This window comes from Apteryx mantelli, chromosome 2, assembly GCF_036417845.1.
Source record: "Apteryx mantelli isolate bAptMan1 chromosome 2, bAptMan1.hap1, whole genome shotgun sequence".
Classification (NCBI taxonomy): Eukaryota; Metazoa; Chordata; class Aves; order Apterygiformes; family Apterygidae; genus Apteryx; species Apteryx mantelli.
Genome location: NC_089979.1, coordinates 23,762,749 through 23,790,747, shown reverse-complemented (window position 1 = coordinate 23,790,747; position 27,999 = coordinate 23,762,749). Strand labels below are relative to the sequence as shown.

The following is a 27,999-nucleotide window of genomic DNA, read 5'->3' as shown; positions in this document are numbered from 1 at the left end:
CCGCGCTCTCGCGCCCGGTTCGGCGGGCGACGCGTTTCCCCCAAGCGGTCGTGGCCGCTCTGGGCCGTCGGCACTTTCGGAATCCCGAGTGCCGTTTCGGTTCGAGATATGTGTGAGAGCGCTGGAGATATGTGTCAGAGCTTGTTACTCAAGCTAAATTAGGTAATTTTTAGCTGGGTAATGTGCTAATCTTTAAACCTTTATGTTTTTAAATCCTGCGTATGGCTGGGCTCTTCATGCAAAAGTGTATTTTGCTTGTTTCTTCTCGTCTTCTTCAGTCTGAAGCCTTATGTAGGTCAGGCTTGGCTTAAGCAGATTTCCTGAACCTGCGTCAGCTTAAGCTGAAGGAATTTTAATAAACCCTCCCTTGTAGGCGTGGGCCTAAATGAGACTAGCCTAGTTAAGCCTGATCTTTTTCTGTTTGTGAAAAAGAGCTGAGCAGAGCTAGGGACTGCATGGTGGCTTCAGGAACTGCTTCCTTAATTCAAAGATAACAATGGTTGGGAAGGCCAGATCTTCTAATTTTACCTTATCTGAAAAGCTTGATTTGCTAAAACTTGTGAAGCCGTATGTTCAAATTCTTGAAGAACATACCAATAAGCATTCTGTAATAGTGGAAAAAAACAAATGCTGGGATATCATAGCTGATAACTACAATGCCATCGGAGTAGATCGCCCTCCTCGCACTGCACAGGGCCTGCGCACGCTGTACAAGAGGCTCAAAGAATATGCCAAACAGGAGCTATTGCAGCAAAAGGAGACTTACTCAGACTGTAAAAGCAGCATTTCCGAGCCAACCAAGAAAGTTGTGGAGATGATTCCACAGATTTCCAATGTGTGTTTAAGAGACAGGAGCATTTCACAAAGGTGAGATATATATATATTTTTTTTTCCCCTGAATGAAAATTATGGCGCCTCCTACCTTCTCTGTAAGGCTTTTCTTAACTTGTGTTCAGTGTCCTAAAGAAAGGGCTTATAAGAGAACACCCCAAAATTGGGAGCAATGACAAAATAATATTTCTTTTGTTTTTATGGTAAGCTTTATGGTGACTTAGCACTGCATTCATTTTTCAACTCTGGTTCAAAGCCTGTTTCAGAGTCTTTGTCACACTCTGGAAAGTGAGGGTTAAGAGGGAATCAAAGAGAAATAGTAGCTCCAGCCTCTACCCCTCCCCTACCTTTTAATAGGCAGATTATTCAAACACTGGCAAAGTGATGGCTATTCTCCTCCATTTAAGGTAATACTGCAGTCATTTTGCAGCATATGGAACAATTACTAGTTTATATAAAATCTTTATTAAAGTTAGTTCATAGGATTAAGAAAACTTGTTCATATACCTTTTTTCTCTCATTTACTGTGATGTTTGCGTTTTATATTTTAACTGATCCCAGTCCTTAAAAAAAAAAAAAAAAAAAAAAAGACTCCCTACACCACAGTGCCTTTGTGAGTGCAAATATATTTTTAAATTATACTTTTCTTGCACTGACGGTCATTCTCTGAAACTGGAGCAAAGCTAATTGCAATCTAAACTCCAAATAGTTCTGTATTGTATGTTGGGTAGTTTAAATAGAGAAACTGAGAGGTAGAGCAGCAAAAGTTTTCTTTTTTGTAGTGTTTTTTTTTTTCCCTTAACTGCTCAGTAAAGTGAGACACACTGTCTAGATTTGAGCCAGACATAATACAGGCAGGCAGCATGCAGGCAGCACGCAGGCTTTCTCACACAGCTGCCTAATGCCCCTCAGCTCCGACTTGCAACACTCTGTTGGTTCTGTGTGGGTCCTGGAGGGATCAAAAAATGCCTGGGTCGGTTGGGGTTCCACCAGATACAAAAACTAAGATGGAGGTGTGTGTCAGATCACTCCACAGCAATCTTAAGAAAGCTCTGATTTTTATTATTTTCACTAGCAGATTAATGGGAAGTGAGCTTGTCATATTTTAATCAGATATACTGCTAGCTGGTGCAACAGCTAAACACTCTAAGAGAAGCTGGCATGCGCACACAGGATGAATTTTATTCATGGTGCCACTGGTTGAACTGAATGCTAACAATTGTCTAAATCCCAGCATGCCAGATGCTCTAAAAATATTCTGTTGTGGGTCCTGGTGTAAAGAACGCTGAGGCTACTGGGCTGCGCTGCTGCTGCTGGTGAATGCCCTTGGAGGAGTAGCGCCAAAGGAACAAAACAGGGCTTTTAATTGCACTAATAAAGGTTGCAGTGTCTTGGCTACCAACTTTTTGGGAAGGAGGGGGGCAAAAAAAAAAGTGGTGTGAGAACTTTGGTTTGTAGATTAGCTTAGAAAAAACAGTGACGCTTTTCATGAATGGTTAAGAGCTAATGATCTCCATAGTTTGTCTCCTATAATTTAAACGTTTTTTGCAGCCCATTATGACTCTGGGAGCATTGGCTTGATTACTGCTTACCCAAAATGGTTGTTCCTAGGATCAGCCAATACACCATGTGCTGAAGAAATGGAATATCATTTAAATATTTTTTTCTGCCCAAATACATCATTACCTCATAGTTCTGATTTTAACTGTGAGTTACATTTTCCCCTGATTTGGAGTAATATGTTGGGCTTTAACTCACTAGAGTATGGCTTAGGTTTTTGGAGGGAAATACGACTTATTATGAATCCAGATTCTTAGTTGCATCTTTAAGTGATTTCTAGCTCACTGTGATTAAATGAAACCTAATGAATCATGGGTGCCTCTAAGGTTATAAATACCATCCCCCAGTTGTGGTAACTGTTGTGTGTCTGTCTTTCAGTCAAGTTGTCAGAAACAACATTTGTAACCACCACACAGGAGTTTCTTTTGTTTCTCAATTCCATCTTTTTCTCTTCACTGTCTAATTGTTTTTCTCTTAAGAGACTGACTTAAAAAAAGAAAAAAAAAAGGAAAAAAAGCCTTCCCTGAGGTACCTGAATATGCTAGTTCTTAGTGGATTATACTGCAAGAGATGGATTTTTCACTGTTCGGAGGCTCTGATCTATGTTAGACCAAATCTTACCTTTCTTTCTTCTCTTTAACCTCTCTCACTTTCTCTTTCTTCCCTCTGTTTCCCTTTGCCAGAATGACCTGCTTCTCCAGCTAGTAGCTTCCACCTTTCTCAGGCTACAAGCTGGCTAAGAGCCAGGAAATAAGAAAGAGGGAAGCTGTATTAGAAGCTATGGTTATGAACAAGGGGAAACCCAGAATTATAGTCAGCACTGGGGAAAAACGGTGGAAATTTGTAGGGTGAAAATAAAGCGTAGTTTGGAAGAAAAGACTTCTGGTGCTCAGTGAGAGGAGTAAGAGAAAGTGAAAAAGGGGTATACTGAAAAAGTGAAGCTTTGTGGGATGAGGAGGAAGTGAGGTTTTAGAACTGATACTTTATAGGCAGCTCAGGTAATGATAGAATTAAGAGTATCTGACATTTCCTTCTGGGATAAATGAAAATTCTATTTTAGGTGTCTGCTTCAGATGGATTTTTTTTCTTTTTTTAAAGCTTTAGTTAAAATAGTTTGGGTGGTTGGGAGAATTAATTTATGGAAAGTATATTGCTCTCACTCTGTTACAGAGCCTTGCAACTGAGCATTGAGAAGCTTTCATGCTTTTACTCCAGAAGTTGCACCTTCATGTTAATGGATAGGGAACTAGATCAGGGTCCTGCAGAAATTGCAGCCATGGCCACTTATTTCTTTTGAAGCAAGAGTTTCAAAGGCCATGGGGCAAATACAGAGGAGATGATAATACCTCCTTTTGATATCACTGTTAAGGAGTTGGTTCATTTACACAAAATGCAGGATATTCAAGTTAAAATCCTAATTTGCTTCTGGGAAGTTGAACCCACATTTGCCACTAACCAGGGCAGTGTGTTAATAATTAGATAGTTTCTGGAATTGTGGATTGTAGGACTCACAAGGAGTTAAAAAAGTTTAACACCCCCCCCCCCAGCTTTTAATAGCAACTCAGGTCCTTCAGGGTTGGGGAGCACCTGTAATTACTTCTGTGAATTTATATTAAACATGAATCCACTCACTGCCTTTAGCTGCTAGAGCAGGTCAGTTCTTCCAGAGTTGGGGAATGTCTCATATCTGCATCCAGTAGTTACAGCCCCTGTGTTTTAGAGAATCATTGCCATGATGATGCACTGCCTTTGGTAGCAGTACCAACTTAATGTGTTCCTCTTCCCATATTATAGTATGCTGCCTCCCAAGTTGTACTGAAAGTATTGCTTGTGGATCTATACAGTAAAACAGATCAAGAAGCTGATCTGGCTTAAAGTATTTTCTGAATAAAGGGGTAATGTGTAGAACTGTAGGGTTTTGAAACACAACTCATGGTAGAGAAGTAGGCAGGGACAACTTGAGCCATTATTATCATCAAAGCTGGAGTAATGTCAAATCCTGATTTGAGGTGCTGCTGACTCAGGGGTTTACACAAAGACATATGAGTCAAGAGGGTGTTGTACTTTTGAAAAGTTGGAGAAACGCTGTGCAGAACTATAGGCTGTTCTTGATGGAAACATTTCTATGCCTTCTCTTGAAGCTTCAGAAGAATACTGAGATCACTGATGCAAAGGGAAAGAGCATAATTTGCTTGACTCCGTAATCTACTGGTAGGGCCATCACCTGGCCTCTGGTTTCTTTTCCCAAGACTCTGTAATTTTGTTCAGTGATTGTTTTACATAAAATACACTTATACTTAAGTGCATGAATTAGCAATAGGGAGCGCATTAGAACAGGAGGAGATGGAATAAGTTTGGGAGATGGACATGTTTCTGCCATAGTCCACTGGATCTAAATTTATGCTTTTTTTTCCCCTCCACATTCTGTATCATACAAACTATTTCCTGTATCATTTGCATCACCTGTTGCTGCTTTGCTTTTGTTCTTGTTTATCACTAATAGCCCTTCTTGCTTATCCTGTTTCAGAATAAGGACCTGCCAGGGTGGTTCTCCAATAGGCTATACTGCCAGTTTAGTAGCGATAGCACCTGAATAAGAGAGGGCTGTATGTGTGAAGTGGAAAGGAAGAGGGGTGCAGATAGTACGGACAGTGTTCATCTAATGAATTAGAATCATAGACATAGCAAAGAATACTATTTCAAATGAAACTTTGGTTACTTACAACCACACTTTTTTTTTTTTTATTTAATGGATTTTCATGGATGATTTAAATATGATTTTGTGTGTTCTAGTGCTGTTAATAGTAAAGAAACAATTGCTGGTACCAGTTCACCACAGGCAATGTTGGATCACCATCCTGCGACAGTCATGATGGAGTTGCAATTGGAAGAGGATGTCAAACCTCCTCCCTCTTTGGTTATAGATTCACAGCAAAGTGAGAACTTAGGACAAGAGGAAGAACACCAATTGGTGCATGTTATGGAAAGATCTCCTTCAACATCAGTATCTTCAGTTGATATGAGAGTGATGATGTCTCCTTCTCCTATTCCAAGAAGAGATGAGCTTTTTAGGCTTGAGGTTGGAGAACGCTTTAGACCAATGTGTGGGTATGACCCACAGATGTTGCAAATGCTGAAAGAAGAGCATCAAATAATATTAGAAAATCAAAGAAGAATTGGGCTTTATGTCCAAGAAAAAAGGGATGGTTTGAAAAGAAAGCAGCAGCTGGAAGAGGAACTGTTGCGAGCGAAAATCAAAGTAGAGAAGCTGAAGGCAATACAACTACGGTGCGGTCTGCCAGAATACAACAATATCTAAATATTTTATTACTTCTCTCATTCTTTGAAATACTTAATAATAAATGCTTTTGCCCTAGCAAAATTCTTATGCTAAAGAAGAATTGTTTCTCATGTCAAAATCTGATTTTGAGAGATGAAAGCATATTTTCCATTTTGTTGTTTATGTACCTTAATAAAAATGTCTTGTATAGGTTTGAATCCACTGGCTTTTCTGAAGTATAATCAAATCCTGTAGCTCTAAGTGTTTAGGATGATAAAAATCCCAATGTTTTGAATATTTTCACTTATCTGTAGTAGAGTTATAATGAGCTAATGGGAATTTAGTCCAGCTCTTAAAAATTTTGATCATATGCGTAATTTTTTCAAATAAATACCTATCCTCTAATAATCTTTATGAAGTTAGAGGTTAATAAGTATATATAAAAAAGGAGGTGTTAGAGGCTATGTTTAAATATCTTTCTCATTCATTTCAAGTTGGTAAATCTTATGACAGTGGTGAGATTTTGCTGATGTATCAGCTTGGAAAAAAATTACCAGATTGTTATATTTTTTTAATGTTCCATAGACAGGTGAATAAATGTGCATCATCTAAAAAGTTAACGCTCTTTTTATTGTTTTCAGTGGATGAGTGTTTCCGTAAGACATTATCAAAGTAGATACAATGAATGCAACACTTGAAGTTTTTAAAACTGCATGCGTGCGCAATTTGTGTGTGTATAGTTACCAGGATCATATATTCAGTTATAGTAATTATACTGGTGAGCAACCACAAAAATGTCTAATTTGCTCATTTGCATGCATAATTACTACAGTGCATGTGCAACCAAGACTGTTGCAGGTGCCTTTTGATCAATATGACTATAAGCTACCAAAATGAAATAGTTTCTGTATGTAAGTAATATGTGACTTGAAATCAACAGAAGATTCTTTGTTATTCTGGGTACCTTTTATAAATGCTGTTGTTCTGGTCTTTTGATTAGTTTCAAATAAAAAGCCCAAAATGAAATAGAAATTGATTCTTCTGTCTGTCCCAGTAGCAGCCCTTTCCTATGCAGTTATGATCAACATTCATGAACTAGAAGCAAAATACCAGGAAAGCCTATGTCCCAGACTATTCATTCCTCATAATTCTTGGTCTCCTGTCTGTTATGAATGGATCTGCAACTGCCTTAGACCTCTGGCTCCTTATTCCCTCTAACAGTATTTTCTCCTTCCTCTAGCCTTTAGTACAAGAAAAGGAAATTAAGTATAGGGTCGAGGAAAAAGAGAGAACAAAGGAGATGTAATTCCTCCTGTGTCTCCTGTCTAGCCCCAACAACAGAAAGAGCAAAACCAACAGGAAGGAGAATGTTTCTTTCTGTGGCTGCTTGTTCACTCCTGTCACCACTGTTTCCCAAATTTGCTGCTTTGTCCATCCCCGCAGAACCTCAGTGTGTGAGCATGGGGCATTGGCCTGCCTGAGCAGGCTCTTTGAATAAGGTAAGCCTTACTGCTACTTGTCAGGCTCCTGCCTGAATCAGGTTACCTTTGACCACAGGAATCAGTGCTTTTTGAAAACAGAAGGCTGGAAGCATATAAGTTTAGTTGAGGGACTAGCTGAGCTTAAAGAACTGTAGTTAAAATTTTAGGGTAGTGATGTGAGAGAAATCATCTTGACTGTTGGTGCCCAGGATAACTTTAACAGGTTACATGTGGGAAAAGTAGAGGAAGCAAGTCTTTTGTAAACAAACTGAGGAAAAATATACAATGAAAGCAGCTGCTATCAGTCTGGAGTTCCCCCAATACTTTTCCTGTTCCAGTGTTTTTTTGGAGGAGACAGCACTTTAATCACTTTTTCTTTTGGGAATTTTTGTGCGCTGAAAATGATGATGTCTAAATAAGCGGCCTCCGTTTCTTAACAGTGCTTGTCTGCAGTATTTTTCAGTTCTAGGAGATTGATCCGTTTTTTGTATAGCTGGAAACACTTCAGTGAGATACTTGCGTCCCTGAGATTAGAAGACTCAAAATCTGGCTTTGAAAATTAAATAAGGATTTTATTTGTTGCACTTTGCCATCTGAAATGTGGCTTCTGAGAAATGGCAAAGAGCACTAAATTCTCTGCACTTGTTTGTAACTTTGAAATACCTGATTTTATATTGTCCTTTCAGCTGAGAATCAGAATTCTGGTTTCCAGTGGTAAGGAACTAATTTCTAATTTCTTTTTCTGTCTTTATATATAATGTGAATGGGCAAACTTTTAATAGTCCAGAAAATAATTCCATAGGGCTTGTTGTCTTATAGTGTTAGAGCTGCTATTCTTTCTTTGGCCACCAAAATGCTCTACAGAGACTTCAGAAAATTTTTGGTTGAGTTCTCCACTCTCCTTGAGGTAGATCAAGAGGAGACCAGGCATGGTATTTTTTTTCAGGTACTGTACTAGAACCAGAGGAATTTCTAATCTTTGAAAGCCTGCATTTGTTTCTGAGTTGAAATACAAAGTAGATGCAAAAATCAGACTCCAGGTAGAGCAAACTCTCCTTTGTATCCTACATAAGGAGGAGGAAGGATGCAAATGAGTAAAGAAATAATAAAATACATTGGTCTGCTAAGAGTTGTCTCACTAGAATCAGTGTTCCCCGTTTGGTTGTTCTGGCTCTGTTTTGTTTGCTAGTGGAAGGCCTTTCATCCGTAATTGCAGGCAGCATCTCTAGTTTGAGGTCTCTTATGCTTCCAGTTTCCTTTGTTCTCTGTTTTGTTTCTTTTGATTTTGAGGGTTTCTTTTCAGGGAGGGGAAGTCTCTTGGGCCCCCTTGGTTGTTTCTTTATCTGCAACGTAACATTTATTTTCTTCCACTACAGAAGTGTTTCCTCCTTTGGTGACATTATTTTGCTCCATTAGTGTATCATGGTGCTGATTATGTTATGCCTCTCTGTGCTGGTGGATACACATTTCTTTCTCAACTCCACATCTGCTTCATAGTGTCAGGTTATCTGTCGGAGTCAGACATCTCATTTCTCAGTGCCTGTTCTTGTGCGTGTGTGTGTTGGTTTTTTTTTCCCCCCAAGTATTTCCTAATGCAGTTACATGTGCTACAGCTGTGCATAGTCTTTCTGGACCTTGGAAGTACTATGAATTTTTACTGTTCCAGCAAATGATATTTCATTAGCATGTGTGAAAAGGGTAGTGGGAAGCCCTTCTCTCCAGAACCACTTTCCTTATCCTATTACTCTCTTCACTGCATCTGGCAGGGCCATTCCTTGTCTGCGTGTTTACAATGTACTGTGTACAAGCAGAGTAATTTTAGGCAAGGACAAATTTCCACTGTATGTCTATGTCCTTCTACTAAGATAACCAAAATAAACAGGCACTAGAAATAATTTAATTCCCAACATTTAATGGATTTATTTAAGATTACGGTAAAAAATTATAACTGTAATACCTTTGTGATAATTGTGATAACATCTTGCGTAACTTCATTTGTCTGAGTAATTGTCTAATTTTCACTCTATGCTTTTATCAGCTCTTCCTTTTTTCTCCCATCCTGACCTCCCATAAGCTCTCAGCTCCTCTGGAATAATCTTGTTTTCTGTGCTTGCCTTATATTAGAATTCTTATCAGGTGAAATAGTAGGAAAGAGATGTACTCCAAGACAAGGAAAGATTACTTATAGCTAATCTTGCTTGTCATAGTCCTCTCTTCTAGCATCCTCCATGTCGTTTGCTTTAATTGTTTTCTTTCTTTCATTTTCTGGTTTGGGATTTTTTCCCCATACAATGAAAATATATAGACTAGAGCTTGCATACTGTCTTCTGTGGGCAGACTTTGTGCCAGTTTGATTTCCAGTAGACAAAGGCATAAAGTTGCTTAAAATTACAAGAGGGAGGTTTTATAAGTGGGAGGAATGAAGAGAGAATTGTTGCACACAGGCTTGTTGGTTAAGGTGTCTTTTCATAGTTCAAACTGAACACATTTGAAAAGGGGCAATCATGCTTAACCCACCTGATAGTCTTCTGTGATGGGATTACTGGCTGGGTGGATGAGGGGAGAGCAGTGGATGTTGCCTGCCTTGGCTTCAGTCTGGCTTTCGATGCTGTCTCTCATAACATCCTCATAGGCGAGCTCAGGAAGTGCAGGCTAGGTGAGTGGATGGTGAGGTGGATTGAGAACTGGCTGAATGGCAGAGCTCAGAGGGTTGTGTCCAATGGTGCAAAGTCTAGTTGGAGGCTTGTAGCTAGTGGTGTGCCTCAGGGGTCAGTATTGGGTCCAATTCTGTTCAGCTTATTCATCAGTGACCTGGATGAAGGGACAGAGTGCACCCTCAGCAAGTTTGCTGATGATACAAAACTGGGAGGAATGGTGGATACACCAGAATGCTGTGCTGCCATTCAGAGGGACCTTGATAGGCTGGAGAGATGGGCAGAGGGGAGCCTCATGAAGTTCAACAAAGGCAAGTGCAGGGTTCTGCACCTGGGGAGGAATAACCCCATGCCCCAGTACAGGTTGGGGGTTGACCTGCTGGAAAGCAGCTCTGCAGAGAAGGACCTGGGAGTGCTGGTGGACACCAAGTTGACCATGAGGCAGCAATGTGCCCTTGTGGCCAAGAAGGCCAATGGTATCCTGGGGTGCATTAGGAAGAGCATTTCCAGCAGGTCGAGGGAGGTGATCCTCCCCCTCTACTCAGCCCTGGTGAGGCCACATCTGGAGTGCTGGGTCCAGTTTTGGGCTCCTCAATACAAGAGCGACATGGAGCTACTGGAAAGAGTCCAGCGAAGGGCTGTGAAGCTGATTAAGGGTTTGGAGCATCTATTGTGCAAGGAGAGACTGAGAGAGCTTGGCCTGTTCAGCCTGGAGAAGAGAAGACTAAGGGGGATCTTATCAACGTGTACAAGTATCTGAAGGGAGGGTGTAGAGAGGATGGAGCCAGACTCTTTTCAGTGGTGCCTGGTGATAGGATGAGGGGCAATGGGCACAAACTGAAACACAGGCAGTTCTGTCTGAACATGAGAAAAAACTTCTTTACTGTGAGGGTGACGGAGCACTGGAGCAGGCCGCCCAGAGAGGTTGTGGAGTCTCCTTCCTTGGAGATACTCAAAAGCCATCTGGACATTTTTATAGGGATATTGACTCTCTTGTTGATGAAGTTCCTAATATTGCCCAAGGGCCACTGCTATGCTCCTTGAGGGCAGGGAGATAATAAATGTAAGTCCCCCCCCCCCTTTTTTTTTAATTAATTTTGCTCCAAAATGCATTATACAAGGGTTAAACCTAACAAAACTTTACATACATTTAACCTACAGCATTCAGATTTTAAATTGTGATATTTTAAGTTTTTTTAAAAAGGTTTAGGTAGTATATGTAACTTCTAAAATTTCCTGTATCTTATTTTACAGTGCAATGGAATAGTTACATATGAATTTTAATTTTGGTAAAATCATAAAAAGGTTACTCGTGGAGATGATAAACTGTTGTTTTCCTAGTATGTTGATTAATTTTATATTCTGCATATGAAAGGAAAGAGAAGTCCTTAAGAAAGAAAGCTTATTAGCATTTTAAAACATTTTGGAATATATGAAATGTAGCTATTCAATGTGTGTTCCTAAAGAGTCATGTTTTTATTCTGTTCTAAGATAACCAGTTCTTCAGTCATTTGAAAATTGTTAGCTGGGTTGTGTAACAGATAACTAAATTTCAGTCATCCTGGGAAGCAGGTTTCTTTGTTTAATCTCTGTTAAAAATAAAAAACACTCACTTTGATGTAAGACAGATTGCCTGTATAGCGACGGTTGCTATTAAATGGAATCCAGTTACTCTGGACAAAGTCTCCTCCATAATGACGTTATGATTTCTTTAAATTTTACTGAATACTAGCAAACAAAATTAGTCTCTGTGAATTCTTGCTTGTAAAATCTGCAGTTGTTCAGTGCTAAAGTGGCTGTAAATGTTATTTGTGATTCTTATATAAGGAGGGGATGAGAGACAGAACCCATGGGAAAACCCACCCTGCTGCTGGCGCTGACATTTGCCAGTGTCCCTGCATGCCTGCCCTCTGTGCTGCGGGATTTCCCACCATTTATCCTAGGGACCGCACAGGATGATTTGCCGATGTAGCCAAACATCTCTGAGGGAACACAACCCCTTGTTGGATTGGGTATTGTTCAGATGAGAAGAGTATCGTGTAAGTGGCGCTGAATGCATTATTTTAATCATCAGTTATTCCACATCATTTGTTTGCTGTTTAGCAAAACTACAGGCTTGACAATCCTATTTCGTTTTTTTTATATTTTAATTATGCAAAAAGAACTGGAAAAGAAAAACTCTTTGTCATTTCCTGACTGTTTCCTGTTGCTGCTCAATTTTGATCGGTAGTAGAATCACAATAATTAGCATAAGTTAACATAAATCTCAGTTAAAAAATCATTCATCTGGATTATGATGCCCCTCCAAACCCAGCTGATGTCAGGACCTAGTCTGGTTAAGGTGCAGTCAGTGTGTTCACAGTATTGTGTGTATCACCATTTGCTCACTTCACATATCTTTGTATAATCCATGTCTGTATTCTTAATGCTTTTTCAAAATGTGTTTGTTTTTAAAATTTAGATCTTTCTACATGCTTGTAATAAGTTATGTTTTTTGAGTGTGAGTATATTTTTCAGATTTAATTTACAGTGATACAATAGAGGAAAAATAGTTTGGGGATGGGGGAGAAGGGCTGTGGTACTGTCTATGGTTAGTTACTGTGACATTATTTGTTTCCTCTGTATTGTATTAGATAAAATCTGTTGCAGTAATCTCAAGTCAGATCTATTTTTTATTGTTGAAGGTTTCATGCAAAAGAAAATAAATTATCATAACTCAGCAGTAGTTGGCAGGTAAACTTTACTGATCTACCTGCTGCTATTTAGATTACATTTCTGTGGAATCTAGGAACATTTGCCTTTGGTATATATCAGAAATGCAGAATTGAAATCACAGATATGCACAATTTTACTACTATTATTGATACATTGTATATCATTATATGTCATTCATTTAGAAGTTCATGCATCAGTCAAAAAATATGTATTTTTTTGATTTATAAACTCTGCAGCTTTTGGCCAGGTGATGTTTACATTGTTTTGCATTGTAAGTAAGCTTTGATCGTAGGTTGTATAATACCATGATGGCTTTCAGATAACACTGGTACCATCAACTACCAGTTTGGCCAAAACATTTTATGCCTGGTTACCTCCTTTCAGGCTAAAATATACATATATGTGTGTGTGTGTATTTGTGTCTATTTACACTTTTTCAAAGTAGCTTAGCTTTTTTCTGAGACCCAGGTTGAGGGGAGACTTATATGTATTGAATTCTGATGATCTTTCCTACACAGTGTTCTAGTTTCCCTATGCTTTTGAAAAAGTGCCTGAAATTTGGCATCAAGATGGCCTTTGGCCATTCCCGTAAAAACTCACTCAAGTTTAAGCCATTCGAAAACATAGGATTTGGTCATTTTCCGTAAAGGTTTGTTATGCTTCATATATAGTCCCCAATAGCTGAATTCCTAGGAGAGTCTGTCCATACTGGGCACATTGCGGTGTTGTGATTTTGGTTCTTGACCGTGGACACATGAATGAAAGCAAGAAAACTTGTTATTAGTTTTGCCACTAGCAGGCCAGAAAGCCTCAGTGAGGAAGCTGCTTGATTCAGACCCGGGGAGGATGCCAGATGACAGCAAGAATCTTGTACTACTGCTCTTCTTTCAGCAGGTATCTGAGAACTGATTGGCAAAATGTTTTCTCAGCATTTGGTGTTAGTCCAGATACATAGGACAGCCTACAGCCGCATCAGTTCCTATGTTTTTGTTTTCCCATCTGTAAAATGGAGATACTACTATCTCCACGTCTCAGAGTAAGGTGAAAATAAGTAAGGTTTTAAAAAACATTAAACTATACAGCTGAATTACTGACTGCCTGGCTTTTATGGGCAAAGTTAAAGACCAGTAATAGTGTGGAAACTATGGGTTGTACTTATGTGATTTAGACTGCTTCATAATCTGTGCACAGAAGAGGGCTGAATTAAGCTTGCTCAGGAAATCTAGCCATTGTAGTTTGTTAGAATTATTTCTGCTAGATACAATTTTTTAATTTCAGAAAAGTTTTTGTTATGTAACTGTATATGCTAATTACGGTGTTTAGTTTTGAAAGTAAATCAGTCCTGAATCAATTTCAAAGATGGTACTAAAGACATTTTTCAACAGTCCAGAAGTCAAATATATTTTGACATGTTCAGATACTTTAATTCTTAAGATATAATTGACAACTGTAAACGTTTTTTCTAGATGCAATATAGTAGAGAGAAATTTGATCATTTTCCTTAGCTTATCCTTCCCTGATGAGTATGCACTTGTACATGCACACATGTGCAAACATACACACAAATAGACACACAAAATCAGATCTACATATGGTAATTTGAGGAGCGCTAAAGTTGCACGTGCTGCAGAGGCTGGTTGAACAGCTTACAAGTGACATCAAAGGTAGAAGCAGTCCCTTGGGAACAGCACATGGAACTGGAGTGTGTTGATGGAAAGCTGCCACTCCTCCATGTGTTTTAGTGTTCCCATATATAAGTGGTCAGTTCAGGACCAAAAATAGGCAGGACTGACACAAAGTTGGCTCTGTCGAAGGCATCCTGAATCTCTGGCTCCCTGCCGGGAATCATCTTCTTAATTTGCATTGTCATTTCTGTGCAATTTAAACAGTATTCAGATTTCTTACTATCAAGAGCCAGCAAAGGCAGTGCATTAAGCACCACTTACTCCACAGGGATGAATTTCTCTTCTTCCCTCCTCCCTCATCTTCTCTGTTACAGTTTTGCTTTCCTGGTAAGAATTACAACTAAAGCTCTAGGTTTTTGTGCTTGGGCCATAAATACTACTTTTCTGCTTGGACTCTTGAATGGATTACATTTATGTAAATCAAAGTTATGTAACTTGATTTGGAAAGATTACTCTTTCCCCTTCCAAATGTTTCGTCACCCAGTCTGTAAGCAATCATTGCTGCATAACACATGAAAATTCTCAAAAATATGACTCATCCTCTGTGTGCCTCTTTCCAGGGTAATGCCATAAATTTTAACAAGTCCTGTTTAAATAATTTAGACAGGATAGGAATACTTTGCATCTTGTACTTTATGAAAATTGATCTAATATTTTTTATTGGTTATTTTTATTTTAAAGACACTTTATTATAATTCAGGGTCACCAAAGATGGCCGTTAGCAAACACAAAAAGCAATTCATTAAAATGGATTTCCTTCAAATACGTTCTAAAATAGATGTTAATAGCAAGTATGCATAATCTTAATAAATTCTTTCTGCCTACTTGCTATTTGTTACAGAGATAAAAGTCTTTGGATTTTTGGAAACAAAAACTTTGTAGATCACAGAAATATAGTTATCTTTTTATTAAAAAAAACCCCAAAACCTAGAAATAATAGCAAATGCTTGGAGAATGCCAAAGTATATTTTCAAAGTACTACACCAGGGTTTAGCCGTGTACCTTCCACTAACATTTAACACAAGAGATTGCTTGCCTAAATCTCTGCAAGCTGCTTTGAAAATTGCCTGCTTTTGAGATGGCTACAATTAACCTATGATTGCTTAACATTCTAATAATTTTGCTTTACTCATTGTATGCATCTTAGTAATTTGGAATTTTTGGTAATTTATATATTTGGAACTTTTCCACTTATACACTATTTAGACTATCATATATTGTAATAACATTCAATATTTACAGAACCCAAGAATAGGTGTTGCTTTTTGACGTCACTTTTGCATTCACTTTTGAAGTAAAAGAGCCTTTAGTTGACAATTTGATCAAAACAGCTTTCAGTGTGGACTAAATACAAGATGGCAACCTTAAGTGTAGTAAACAGTCAACTTGGATGGCATGTGAATGGTTCCAACGTTTCCTCGAGCTGATCTGGTTTACTGTGCCGTGTGATGCCTGCAGCATTTCAGAATTCTCAGTGATGCTGCTTTTCCTTTGATAATAGGACTTGCACATCTATTTCTGTGGGCTTGACAGAAGCTTTCAACTTATTTCATTAAATTTTTTACAGTGGAAGCTAGAGTCAGTTGGATTTTTAGACAGTTGAGGGCTTTAAGAAGAATAGTTTTTGACCAAGGAGCTGTAATTTTGAAGTTATTTGCTCTCTGTCTTCCTCCCCCCCCCCCCCCCCCCCCCCCCGCAGTTGGTATCCTTAAGAGCTAAATGTTTTGTTGACAGGTGGTAAGAGGGCCTCGTTCCTGAGTGTTTCAAATTAAGTACATCTAGCATCTCTATTATTGTGCATAGAAAGTTTGTATTTGGAAAGAAAATTACTAAGGTTACAAACTCAAGTACTCAATAAACTGTTGCAAATATGCACAACCTGAGTTCAGCTTTTTTGTGCATTAAGGTATAGTCATGAATTAAATGATCATGTATTATTATTATTCCATAGGTTTCCTTGCCTGTTTCAGTTCATAGAATGGACTGCATCCACTTAATGAGCAGCTATTCAGTGTTTTCTTTTCTCCTTTTTGTTTAGTGATAGACTTTTGGCTTGTTTTCAGCACACTATTCAAACTATTCTGAATTAATTTCCTAATGGATTTTTCTCTGGTGCCCATCATGATAGCATATGAGTGCTTCACAAATGTAATTACTTTTCACAACATTCTTGTGAGATGAGAGGTTGGTATAATCTCCACTTTATGGGAGATAAAGTGGGAGCTGAGGCACAGAAAGAATAAAAACAAAAAGTCCCATTAGTACCAAAGGTGCAGTTTGAATCAACTAGGACTGTATTATCTCAGTACTTCAGCGTACTGTAGAGTTAATCTGTTCAAGCCACAGCTTCCAGTTGCACTTGTGAGGGCTCAGCACGGCTGCAAATGAGACTGAATCTCAGTTCAGACACTCGGCCAATGACTACTGCTGATAAGTTTGGGTGAAATGACTCCTTATGCCACAAAGGAACTCTAGCAGAAATGTGAATCCAGTTCTTTAAGGCACTATTCAAAAGATCTAACCATGAGAGTCGACTTTCTCTCCTTGCAGTCTCTACCTCCTTTGTCACACACCTTTTGCCTTTGGTAACACAGGAGCTCAAGGACCCTGTAGGCAGCAGCCTCCTTTTCCCGCAGCTGCAGAGCGGTTCACTTCTGCGCACTGAATGAGAAAGAGGTCCCATGGAAAAGCAGTGGAACGTGTATCCTGCCTTCTGTAAAGACTATCATTAGTGCATATGCACAAAGGGGCAGATCAGGTCACTGGAACAATCTTATTTTTGACATTTCCAAACTTTGAGTGCCTGACTACACAAACTTAATACTCTTCTCTTAATGTAAGGTGGTTTTTTTTGCTCGGGGAGGGGTAGGGGTAGTTTTGTACCACAGGGCTGTAAATATTATTTTTCTTCGCTTTTAAAGTAAAGTAAAATTTCTAAACAAATTATTCCATGTAACGTGATGTTTTCACCTATATAAGGCATAAGCAAGGTTGAAACTTCTAACTTTAGCCTGTGGTAGGAGGTTGCTGAATTCAGTGTAGACCATTAGTGTAGTGGCATACAGTGTTTTGCCCAGTGGGTTTAGCATGTATTTACTGACAGCAAACGAACTGAAAGACTGAAGATTTTCCGGGCTGAAGAGCAGAATGTACCCAAGGGAGATAGGAAAAACAGCAAGAGGATCCAAGCTTTAGCTCCTGTTCTGGCTCCCCTGACTCGTCCATTACATAATCAAATGTTTTTCTGATTCTGGCTCCTCCGCCTGCCCTAAACTTGGGATTGATTCCGGCTGGTCTCACAGGGCACCATCAGTCAAACAGGTCTAGTGCAAAACTTAACTTCCTCCATCTTGTATGTTGTATCTAAATCTTCCCTTGTCCCTCTCATGTGGAGACCTGCTGCTGAATCAGATTCTGTAAAATGATTGGGAATCTCTTTAAAATTTTTGTAGTTGCTTTTCTGATGTTTTTAACCTCGGTAGTCCTAAAAATTGAATTAGGAAAAAACAGTTAAACTAGAAGGATGGGGGAAGTTGAGTGGGCCCTATTTACTTATTTTATTTAAGGACATCTGAGTGCCCTCAGTGTCTTTGTACAGCCAGTTCCTTTCTGGACTCACCTACTCTCCACCTTTTCTGTTGCAACTCCCTGTCGTCCTTAGCTATTTTTTTCCCTGTCACTTTTCATTTTATTTTCCCTGTCACTGCCTGGTCAGCTCCAGTTCTCATTTCCTCCTCCCAGGTCTTCCTGTGATTTTCTTTGGCAGCTTCCAGCAAGCCACGCGTTCTTGACCAAACCCTGAATTTTGAAGGACAGAGATCAGATGCCATAGTTTTTCTTGCCCCAGTTCTTCTTGCTCAGAAAATCCCAGCTTTCTTTGCTGCTTGAGTTCTGTGCTAGCCTCCAGTCCCACTCTACTCCAGTCCCAGTCTGCCCCGGTCTTCCTCTCCATTCCTCCTCTTCGTCTGTTGTCTTCCTACTCCTTTTATTCCCTCGCTGGTTCCAGCCTTTCCCTGGATGCTCTGTTTCCAACTAGCACTTACGGTCTCTTACCCACCTCTCAGCTTTTCTCTTTTGTAAGGTCAGCCTTTCCTTCCAGTTGTAGGCTTTCTTCTCAGGCTGCTTCTCCCAAGCAGCTCTCCCTCGTAGCTGTCCGTGTCCCCTCTGCCATCCTTTCCTGCTTGGTTCCCAGAGGGGAGACATCTCTGAATGAGTGGGACAAGGAGAAACTCCCCACTTGGAGTGCTTGGAGCCGACCCAGCTCTGGTCAGAGCAGTGAGAGCTGTGACTACAGAGAAGGTTGTTCTTGGCCTCATTTAGAGCATGTCCAGTGGGTAATCCTCAGGAAGTTAAGCTGCGAGAATGTGCAAACTGCATTTATTTCCAAAAGCTTTTAGCTTTCAGGAATGGAAGAAGTTTTACCCCAGCCAAAAGAAAAAAGTGCTACCTTCTCCCCAGATTTCTAGATTCTTCTCCAGGGTATTGAGCTGTTAAGAGTTTCTACAATGAATAATAGTTTACTGTGACTAAAATGGTATTTATCTGTGATTTTTGGTCTCACAAACAATGATTTTTATTTTGCCTAAAGTTTTTATGAATGTTGCATGTGTGTGTTTGCGTGTACGTAGACACCTAGCATGGAAGACTTCAGCCAACCTGGCAAAGTTATCAGCTACGTAAAGTAAAATATATTAATGGAAATCCCCACAGTAATTCACATTCCTCAGTCTAGATGCTAGTTTGGGATGAAATTTCAGAGAAAAGGTATGCATATAAAGTGACTTCGACACAGATGTTCAAAACTATTAAATCATTTACTTTTTTTAATCTGTTTAAAATAGTTCTGAATGTAAAACAATGGTGTGTTTTTTCAAAGAAAAAGAAAATACTATATCTTGAAATAGAAGTCTTTAGGTGAGATTGCTAACTTTCACATTCAGCAAACTCATTCAACAGCTAGTGCGAAATGGAAAATATTTTACTTGCTTTTGTTTTTAAAACACATTAAACCAAAAACATCCTACAGATCTCAGCACTCTACTCTTAAAATTGGGCTGTTCTCTGTCAGGACTTGGAGTCTCTACAGGTCACCCACACAACTTAAATACTGGTAAGACTACGGGCCTCCTCAGGTAACGGTGATTTCATTTTGGCAATGACGTTGATTTGTGCAAGACGAATTACATATTATATATTTTATGTGTAAAAGAGAGGTACAGAATCACAGAATCACAGAATCACTGAGGTTGGAAGGGACCTCTGGAGATCATCTAGTCCAACCCCCCTGCTCAAGCAGGGTCACCTAGAGCACATTGCACAGGATTGCATCCAGGCGCGTTTTGAATATCTCCAGAGAAGGAGACTCCACCACCTCTCGGGGCAACCTGTTCCAGTGCTCTGTCACCCTCACAGTGAAAAAGTTTTTCCTCATGTTAAGATGGAACTGTCTGTGTTTCAGTTTGTGCCCATTGCCTCGCGTCCTGTCGCTCGGCACCACTGAAAAGAGTCTGGCCCCATCCTCTCGACACCCTCCCTTCAGATACTTGTACACATTGATAAGATCTCCTCTCAGCCTTCTCTTCTCCAAGCTAAACAGGCCAAGCTCTCTCAGCCTTTCCTCATAAGAGAGATGCTCCAGTCCCCTAATCATCTTTGTGGCCCTTCGCTGGACTTGCTCCAGTAGTGCCACATCCCTCTTGTACTGGGGAGCCCAGAACTGGACGCAGTACTCCAGATGTGGCCTCACCAGGGCTGAGTAGAGGGGGAGGATCACCTCCCTCGACCTGCTGGCAACACTCTTTCTGATGCACCCCAGGATACCATTGGCCTTCTTGGCCACAAGGGCACATTGCTGCCTCATGGTCAACTTGGTGTCCACCAGCACTCCCAGGTCCTTCTCAGCAGAGCTGCTTTCCAGCAGGTCAACCCCCAACCTGTACTGGTGCATGGGGTTATTCCTCCCCAGGTGCAGGACCCTGCACTTGCCTTTGTTGAACTTCATGAGGTTCCTCTCTGCCCACCTCTCCAGCCTGTCCAAGTCTCTTTGAATGGCAGCACAGCCCTCTGGTGTATCGGCCACTCCTCCCAGTTTTGTATCATCAGCAAACTTGCTGAGGGTGCACTCTGTGCCTTCATCCAGGTCATTGATGAAGAAGTTGAACAAGACTGGACCCAGTACTGACCCCTGGGGGACACCGCTAGCTACAGGCCTCCAACTAGACTCTGTGCCGCTGATCACAACTCTCTGAGCTCTGCCATTCAGCCAGTTCTCAATCCACTTCACTGTCCACTCATCTAACCCACTCTTCCTGAGCTTGTCTATGAGGATGCTATGGGAGACAGTGTCAAAAGTCTTGCTGAAGTCTAGGTAGACAACATCCACTGCTCTCCCCTCATCTACCCAGCCAGTCATTCCATCATAGAAGGCTATCAGATTGGTTAGGCATGATTTCCCCTTGGTGAAGCCATGCTGACTACTCCTGAGCACCTTCTTTTCCTCCACATGCGTGGAGATGGCTTCCAGGATGAGCTGCTCCATCACCTTTCCAGGGATGGAGGTGAGGCTGACTGGCCTGTAGTTCCCTGGGTCCTCCTTCTTGCCCTTTTTGAAGACTGGGGTGACATTGGCTTTCTTCCAGTCCTCGGGCACCTCTCCTGTTCTCCATGACCTTTCAAAGATGATGGAGAGTGGCTTAGCAATAACATCCGCCAGCTCCCTCAGCACTCGTGGGTGCATCCCATCAGGGCCCATGGATTTGTGGGTGTCAAGTTTGCTTAAATGATCTCTAACCCACTCCTCCTCCACCAAGGGAAAGTCTTCCTCTCTCCAGACTTTCTCTCTTGCCTCCAGGGTCTAAACAGGTACTAAACACTGGATTGTAATCAAGGAAATCTGAGATGTTATCCCAGCTGTCACTGATTCCAGTGGTTTTAGAGCAAGTCAGCTCAATGCTTTCTGGCTGTGCTCTCCATAAAAAGTCTCACAGAAGTGCTCTGCTAAGAGTTATTACATATTTTTCCATCTTCACTGAATAGTAATATACATTTACATGTTAGCTTAGTATTAAATTTATGATTATGTTAAAATTACTTTGCAAATGAAGGATGATGCTACCTCTGTATCATATTTCTTTAAATATTCCTGGGGATCTCTTAGAAGTGTTTAACATACAGATACTTCATACAGAACAAGATATTTAACTACTGTGTAAACCTCTGTTCTCTGAATGTTATGAAGGAATTTGATTAAGCAGCTTTTTGATTACTGCAAAAGTGAGCTTCTATAAAATTCTTTTGCTACTCAGAAGACAAAAGTGCCCTTGGCTCTGCGGAGGAGCCAATAGATTGCAGGTACGCAGAAGTGGCTGCAGAGGCTACAGCAGAGCACTGTGCTCGAGTTTCAGCTGTGATTCCTTCTGAGTCCAGATTTTCTTTTGTACCAGTCCAGACTTTAGGCTCTGCCCACCTCTCTTTTTTTGCTCTTTAGCACCATAGAGTGCAATTTGAACCAGTTGTTTTCTTTGATCTGTAAAATTTGCATTTTGACAATGATTTTTGTTTTAGAAGATTTAAAATGATTCAGAGAAAAGTCCCTATCATTTGATACACACTTACAAAGTGAAAATTCAGGTATAAAGTCATTAAATAATTTGACAGAGTCTGTGCTTTCAAAATTGCTCTAGTCTAACAGTAGCTGCCGCTAAAAGGGGACAGTCCCCTAGTCTCCTTGTTGAGCCGCATGTTTCCTCCTCTTGTGTTGACCCTGGTTGCTCATGGGATCGGTTGATGTGACTTGCCCTGGCTGTTCAGTCACTAAGGCTGGGGGATGAAAGCGGGGTGGGGGGAGAGGGAAGGAAGGGGAAGCTCGTGGCGTCTGGCAGCAGCCTACAGTTAGGTGGTGTTAAGCCATCCATTAAACCACATCTCAGGTTGAGGTGTCTAGTGTCCCGTTCACTGGAGCATGCTGCACTCCGTGTGCTAACGCAGATTTACAGGGCTGCAAGCTACAGTGTGTATTCTACTGAAAATGTGCATTTGACTTAAATTTTGCAGTCTTTCATAATTAGGCTCTGTTTTCTTACTGCATTGGGAGTAACCTAATGCATTTAATCAATACATTTTCTCTAAATCCTGTTCATCAGAAACTGGTTAAACTAGTTCGCCATTGGAACACTCCCCCCCTTCCCCTTTCCTGGATCCTGTCCCATTTTCTGTAAATCATTACCTTCATGAAAGTTGCTGAAACATTTCCTTGTATCAAGTAAGCCATGGTTTATATCTTGAAACTTAAGCCTTTGCGTTCTCAGCTGGGTATGTTTCTATTTGTGCAAGCTTTTCGAAGCCTTTTTACCCGTATTTTCAAGATTTCCAAGCCCTTCATGCTGGGAAGAAAGACAACATCATCTGCTCCAGTTTCTTCACAGTTAAGGAAACGGTACTTCCACGCTAGGCAGTTTGCTAGTTGGGAGAGAAATGAGTGGGCATGATTTCCTGATCTTTTTCTTATTACAGAAGTTCCCATTACTTTTTATTTTCAGTCCAAACTGAAAGCAGCTTGGACTGAAACAGCAGAGCTCAGAATTTACAGTTGCAGTTTATCCTCCAGGATCTCGGCAAAAGCATCTCTATTTAGATACTGTCTGCTGGCAGTGAGCAGAAACAGTTTTACTGTCCCAACTGTTGCTCTCCGTATTCCTGTATCAAACACTGATATACACAGCATACCAGTCTCATTTCAATTCATGAAAAGTTCCTGACGCCATATTTACAGCGTTTGGATATTCTGCTATTGCATTGGAATACATCTTCAAAGTTAAATAGGTGAGGTGCTGAATACAAACAAAAGCGACAAGCTGAGCATGTCGTAAGTGGAAGGTTGAAGGCAAGTAACCGAGCAGCACTGGTGGTGAACAGGTTTGGGTTTTCTGCTCTAGGGAGTTCTACAGAAGAGAATTTTGAGATTTTTTTTTTTTAACCAAAAAATGTTTCTTTTTAACGAAGAAAAATGTCTTTTATCCTGAACTCTACTGTAGTTATAAGTAAACATGGAATATGTTATGCGGCAGAGAAGTCATTATTGAGTTTTTCTATAAACAGAAATTACAATAATTCAGAAGACAAATTGAGGGAAGAAATCTGAGCATTGCAGAGTCTGTTGGTTTTCAGTTTTCCCATAGAAACGTGGTAATATTATATGTAATATGTGTCCAGTTTTCTTCTCACTGGGGGTAGATTGCTTTAGAATGCTTCTCTGCACAAGTCACTATTATAAAAAGCTAGCAGTTTCCAGCACTGTTTCTATACTATTGTTTTTTTTTCTTACTGTTTTAAAAGAAGCAGGGAAAAGAAGAGTTTGAAGAATTGTTATTGACCTTAAAGTTAATCTTCCAGTGATTCAGATAACACCAAGCAGGATTCCCTGGGTAAAAGAGCAGTGACCATAATACAGATCTCAGGGGTCACCAAACTCATGTGGGGGTCAGTGGAGGAGACAAGGAGGTGGCCATTCATTTACAGATGGCCATCCTTCAAGAGAGAAGAAGAAAGCTCTGCAATGAAATCTCTGGTTCTTTGCAGTAACAGTTATTTAAAATCTGAAAAGGAGAAAACAAGTAGAAGTTGCTGATTAAAAGATGAGAATTAGTTCCAAGGCCAAAGACAAAGTAATCTTTTGTTTTGTTGATCCAGTTTACATTTAGAAACTCAAAACAGAAACAAATTTAGTCTTTTGTATTTTTAGCAGTGTAAGCATTTTCTCCTTCTCCTTCTCTCTCCTTCATCCTCCAGATCTTATTAATGGTGGTTACTGAAGATCCAATAGTGCCCTTGTGCCTTTTTGCAAAATGGCAAGGATTTATTCTCGCTTTCTGGCTCATTTCCCAGGTTTCATCTAAATACAATTCCCTACATTTCAGAAAGAGATAGTCTGTTCTGTTTTCTGATCGTCATGTGGTATGTCAATCTTCAGTAGCTGTTCTGTTGCTGCTTGGAGATGGGGTCATCTGTGGTGCATGAAACACTCAACAGGTGTAGAGGGCTAATGCCCTGAGAAAAGATCAACCTATGGAAAATCCTATATTTAGGGTCTGTGCTAGCGTAGAGTTCTATAAATACAATAAAACTGGTAGAGAACTTTGGAAAGAAAATCCTTTTCCATAAGTATAGCACTTTGCATATATTTAATAATTTTGTTGATAAAATAAAGGTTAGTCTGAACAATTACTCTGATTTTAGGCATATAACTTACATACAAGTGTTTTGCAGTTTTAAGATAATGTAGACTTGATGTCTAGGTTATTAGGTTGCCTTCTTTATTAGACCATTATTATGAGCAAAATTTTATTCTTGCTGCTTCTCCTTTAAACACCAGCATACTTGGAAAGTTTGGAAAGGTTAGTCTTTGACATAAGCAGTTTTTTGTATCAGATTTGTATAGTGTTGAATCCCAGATGGAATCAAAGGAGCAAACCGATTTAAGGCTTTAACCAGCTTGCAAGGGTATTTTAATGAAAATTAGTCTGATTCTCTCTTTGAAGTTGTGCATGTGCTGAAAAGGAATGCTACAGATACTCATTTAGATAATGCTGAGGACTTACCTACCATTACTTGACTCATGTCAGATTGTTAACTCTTGAAAGCATATGTTTATTCTTAATCCATATTATAAGCAACTGTTATTTGTTCTATTAGGATTTCTTAACCTTATTAACCTAAGTTAATAATTTCCTATTAATATTTACATCCATGATACTTATAATTAGTTAACTGCTGACAAATCTAAATTAATGTAAGCCTAGTAACAACATTTGAGATGCTGCAAGCTCAGGAGATGGTCTTTTTCAAGGTTTGCATAATTAGTTTTTTTTTGAAAGGATATAAAGAAAGCAGTTGAAGTAATCTTTTGCTGTATTATGATTATAGTGATTCTGCAACTTAGTACTATGGACTTCAGATCTGGTTACCAGCCTCCTTTACTGTCTTTCTTGAATTCTGTATTCCTGTCCTTGCTTCCAGAACATTGCCCAGCACCAGCTCATCAGGACTCTATTTTCATTTTCTCCTAGCCTCATTTCCCTTCTGTTTTGTCCAGCCTTTCCTTTTATAATTTTTCCACCCTCATCATCTTCTATGCCAAATCAGGAACTCTCTTATTAATACACCAAGTAATGTCTTGTTCCTGAAAGTGCATACTTTCCAAAAACAATTTAGTAAGATCAGTTTCTATGCGCTGTCCAGTTGCACTCCAAATTTAACATAAGCTACCCAGGACAGGAAATACACTTTGTTTATACAAGATGACACGCATAGATTGTCCTTGATTTGTTTGAAAAGAAAATAACTGTATGCTTCATCAAGAGAACTTTAGATATTCTGTTTTATTTTATTTCCCTTTTAGATGCACTGTATTTGCCAACATCAGGAATGGCAGGAGAAGCAGCAGCTCAAGAAGAACCTGACTGCCTTACAAAATATTTCAGTGTTGTGTGGTGTAAGGCGTCAAAGAAAAAGCACAAGAAGTGGGAAGGTGATGCTGTCCTTATTACAAAAGGAAAGTCTGTAATACTGAAAGATATGGAAGGCAAAGACATTGGGAGAGGTACCGTAGATTTGCATATGTGTGTAAGTGAAGAACTGTCTTAAAAATAATGTGCTTTGAATAGAAGAAACATGGCTCTTTTGATAGTTTAGAGTTCCCAATGCTAAACTGTTGACCACAGGATGCAAAAAAAAAATGCAGATTTTCTTTTTGGCAAAAAAAAAAGCTTTATACTTCTTCTTACACATGAGGCAGATGCATGGAGGAGGCTGGGGCAGGCTGAATAACATTATTCACAGAAACACCAAATGCTAGTCTGGGGGGGATCTGGAAACGAACTGCTACACTAATTCATCAGAGCTGCCAAATGGGGGATGAGAAGTTGATTTCTGTTGCTTGACTAATTCACTAGAGAAGGTGTTAGAATTAGGGGAAGGTATACAGGTAAGTTGCCTGTAGATATTCCAGTCAGTAATATAATGTCTGAGATTGGATCTGTACTTCTCAGCTAGTCAATCAGCTAAAAATATTATCTTTGTTGGAAAGACAAGCAACAGCAACATTTTCCAGCCAAGCCAAAGTCAACTGTGTAGCAATTTTTAGTCTTGCAGTTTTAGCAGCAGCTGCTGCTATAAGACACAGTTTGGGTTGATATCAGAGTTAAAAATAAGACTAGCAAACTATAGGCTGCAGTCAGCTCAGAAGCAGTAATTTTTTGTTGAAAGCAAAGCAAGAACTGAATTTTCTAACTGAGCCAAAGATATTTAGTAAGGGAGTATGATTGGACAATGTTGCTACAAAACACAATTTGATTAATTTTAGAACATGGCTTCTTTGCTGTTTTGTTACAATGCTGACATTGTGAGCCTTGTTAGGACCAGGCAGTTTTAATTTGCAAATCAGTCTCTGACTTAGAAGCTAATTTGAATTCATGTATAGCAAAGCAATATATGTACTGGCTTGCTTATTTTTGAAGAAAGAGAGAAGGAGAATAATGCCTGGAATGCATCAGCCACCACCCTGTTGTTTTTGTGTTTTTTTTAAAGTCCTGTCCTCTTGAATTAGCAGAAAATACAATAGGAAAATGAATATTCTGGTTTTCGCTGGTAAAAATCTTTTTGCTATGCTTGATGGTGTCAGGGAGCACAATGATGTCAATGTCATTGGTGCTAACTCCCCCATTCAGAGTTGTTTTCATTGCTCTGATGCCACATAGCTCATTGATTCTAAAAAAATCATAAATTGACCAATTTAAGAAGTCTAAGTTTTAAATTTATATGCAATTGTTTTACATTCCCACTGAATGAGAAGGAAAAGGATTATGTCCTGTAGTAGTGATTACCTCCAAAACTGTGTTTAATACTAGGAAGTTTACAGTGAGTAAATTAGCATGAGGATTATTATTTTAAAATCAAAAAAAGGGTTAAGGAAATTATTTTTTACTCAGGCATTTCAGGGCTGGATCTAGGAAGGGGCATGAGAATGTAAAAACAGCACTGGCTTTAGCTTGTTTTTGAGTTTAGGCAGCAGAACTTCTTACTCTTCTCCCCTGCAGATGTCCTAATTCATCAATAATATATTATAAAGAATTTCAGAATTCCTTTTTTCTGATTTGCTCTATGTTATAGAAACAATTATTTCTGGTAGCTGAATAAACATTTGAGTTTTGCAGATTTTCTTTTTGCCTCTCCCGAGTTCCCATCTGTCCTTAAAGCCAATCCTGTCTTAGAATTAGAGCCTTCAGACCTGAATTCAACAGAGGCTGCGCAGAGAGGCACCTATATTCAGCATGCTCAGCTTGCAGCTATGTAGAAGTAGTACTAGAAAAAAAAAAGCTGATCAAGGATAAGTCAAAAATTCCCTCTCCAGGCACCTCATTTACAAAGGCACTTGCGTTCACTTATGTTCTGCTATCTTGCTCTTTCCTGAAAGCAAATGTCAAGAACCAAACAAAGATCAGTTTGTGTTTTTTGAATGCATTTAGAGGAGAGAATAAAAAATACCTCCTTTTCCTTTTGGGCTAACTGTTTCTCAACACTTGCTTAGACTGTGGAACACCTCAGTTAATTTCTTCCCTTTAGAGGAATTCAGATCCAGATCTTCACCTCCCAGCCTTTTGGGGAAAGACACTTATCCCTAGAGGTAGGAGACCTGGGCTTTGGAACAGCTCCCAGGACTCTTTATATATAATGGTTGTTGGATTAAATGTGTATAACCTTGGGAAACTTTGCTTCTGTCACAGGCCAGTGCTTTACCT

General features: G+C 39.6%; 2 protein-coding genes across 6 annotated transcripts in view; both read left to right on the top strand.

The window, feature by feature from the left end:
• RAD54B (RAD54 homolog B) overlaps positions 1–27,999 on the top strand; it is a 101,750-nt gene that overhangs the window by 18,790 nt on the left and 54,961 nt on the right. For 4 of the 5 annotated variants that reach the window (XM_067290299.1, XM_067290300.1, XM_067290297.1 and 1 more), the window contains exon 4: positions 25,602–25,802. In XM_067290299.1, coding sequence (XP_067146400.1) covers positions 25,602–25,802 — 201 coding nt within the window. The remainder of the gene's footprint in view (positions 1–25,601; positions 25,803–27,999) is intronic. The other variant, XM_067290298.1, reaches the window with a different exon arrangement.
• FSBP (fibrinogen silencer binding protein) lies at positions 2–6,703 on the top strand. The gene is made up of 2 exons (XM_013941919.2): positions 2–867; positions 5,185–6,703. The coding sequence occupies exons 1-2, from the start codon at positions 497–499 to the stop codon at positions 5,708–5,710; spliced, it is 897 nt and encodes a 298-aa protein (XP_013797373.1). The 5' UTR covers positions 2–496; the 3' UTR covers positions 5,711–6,703.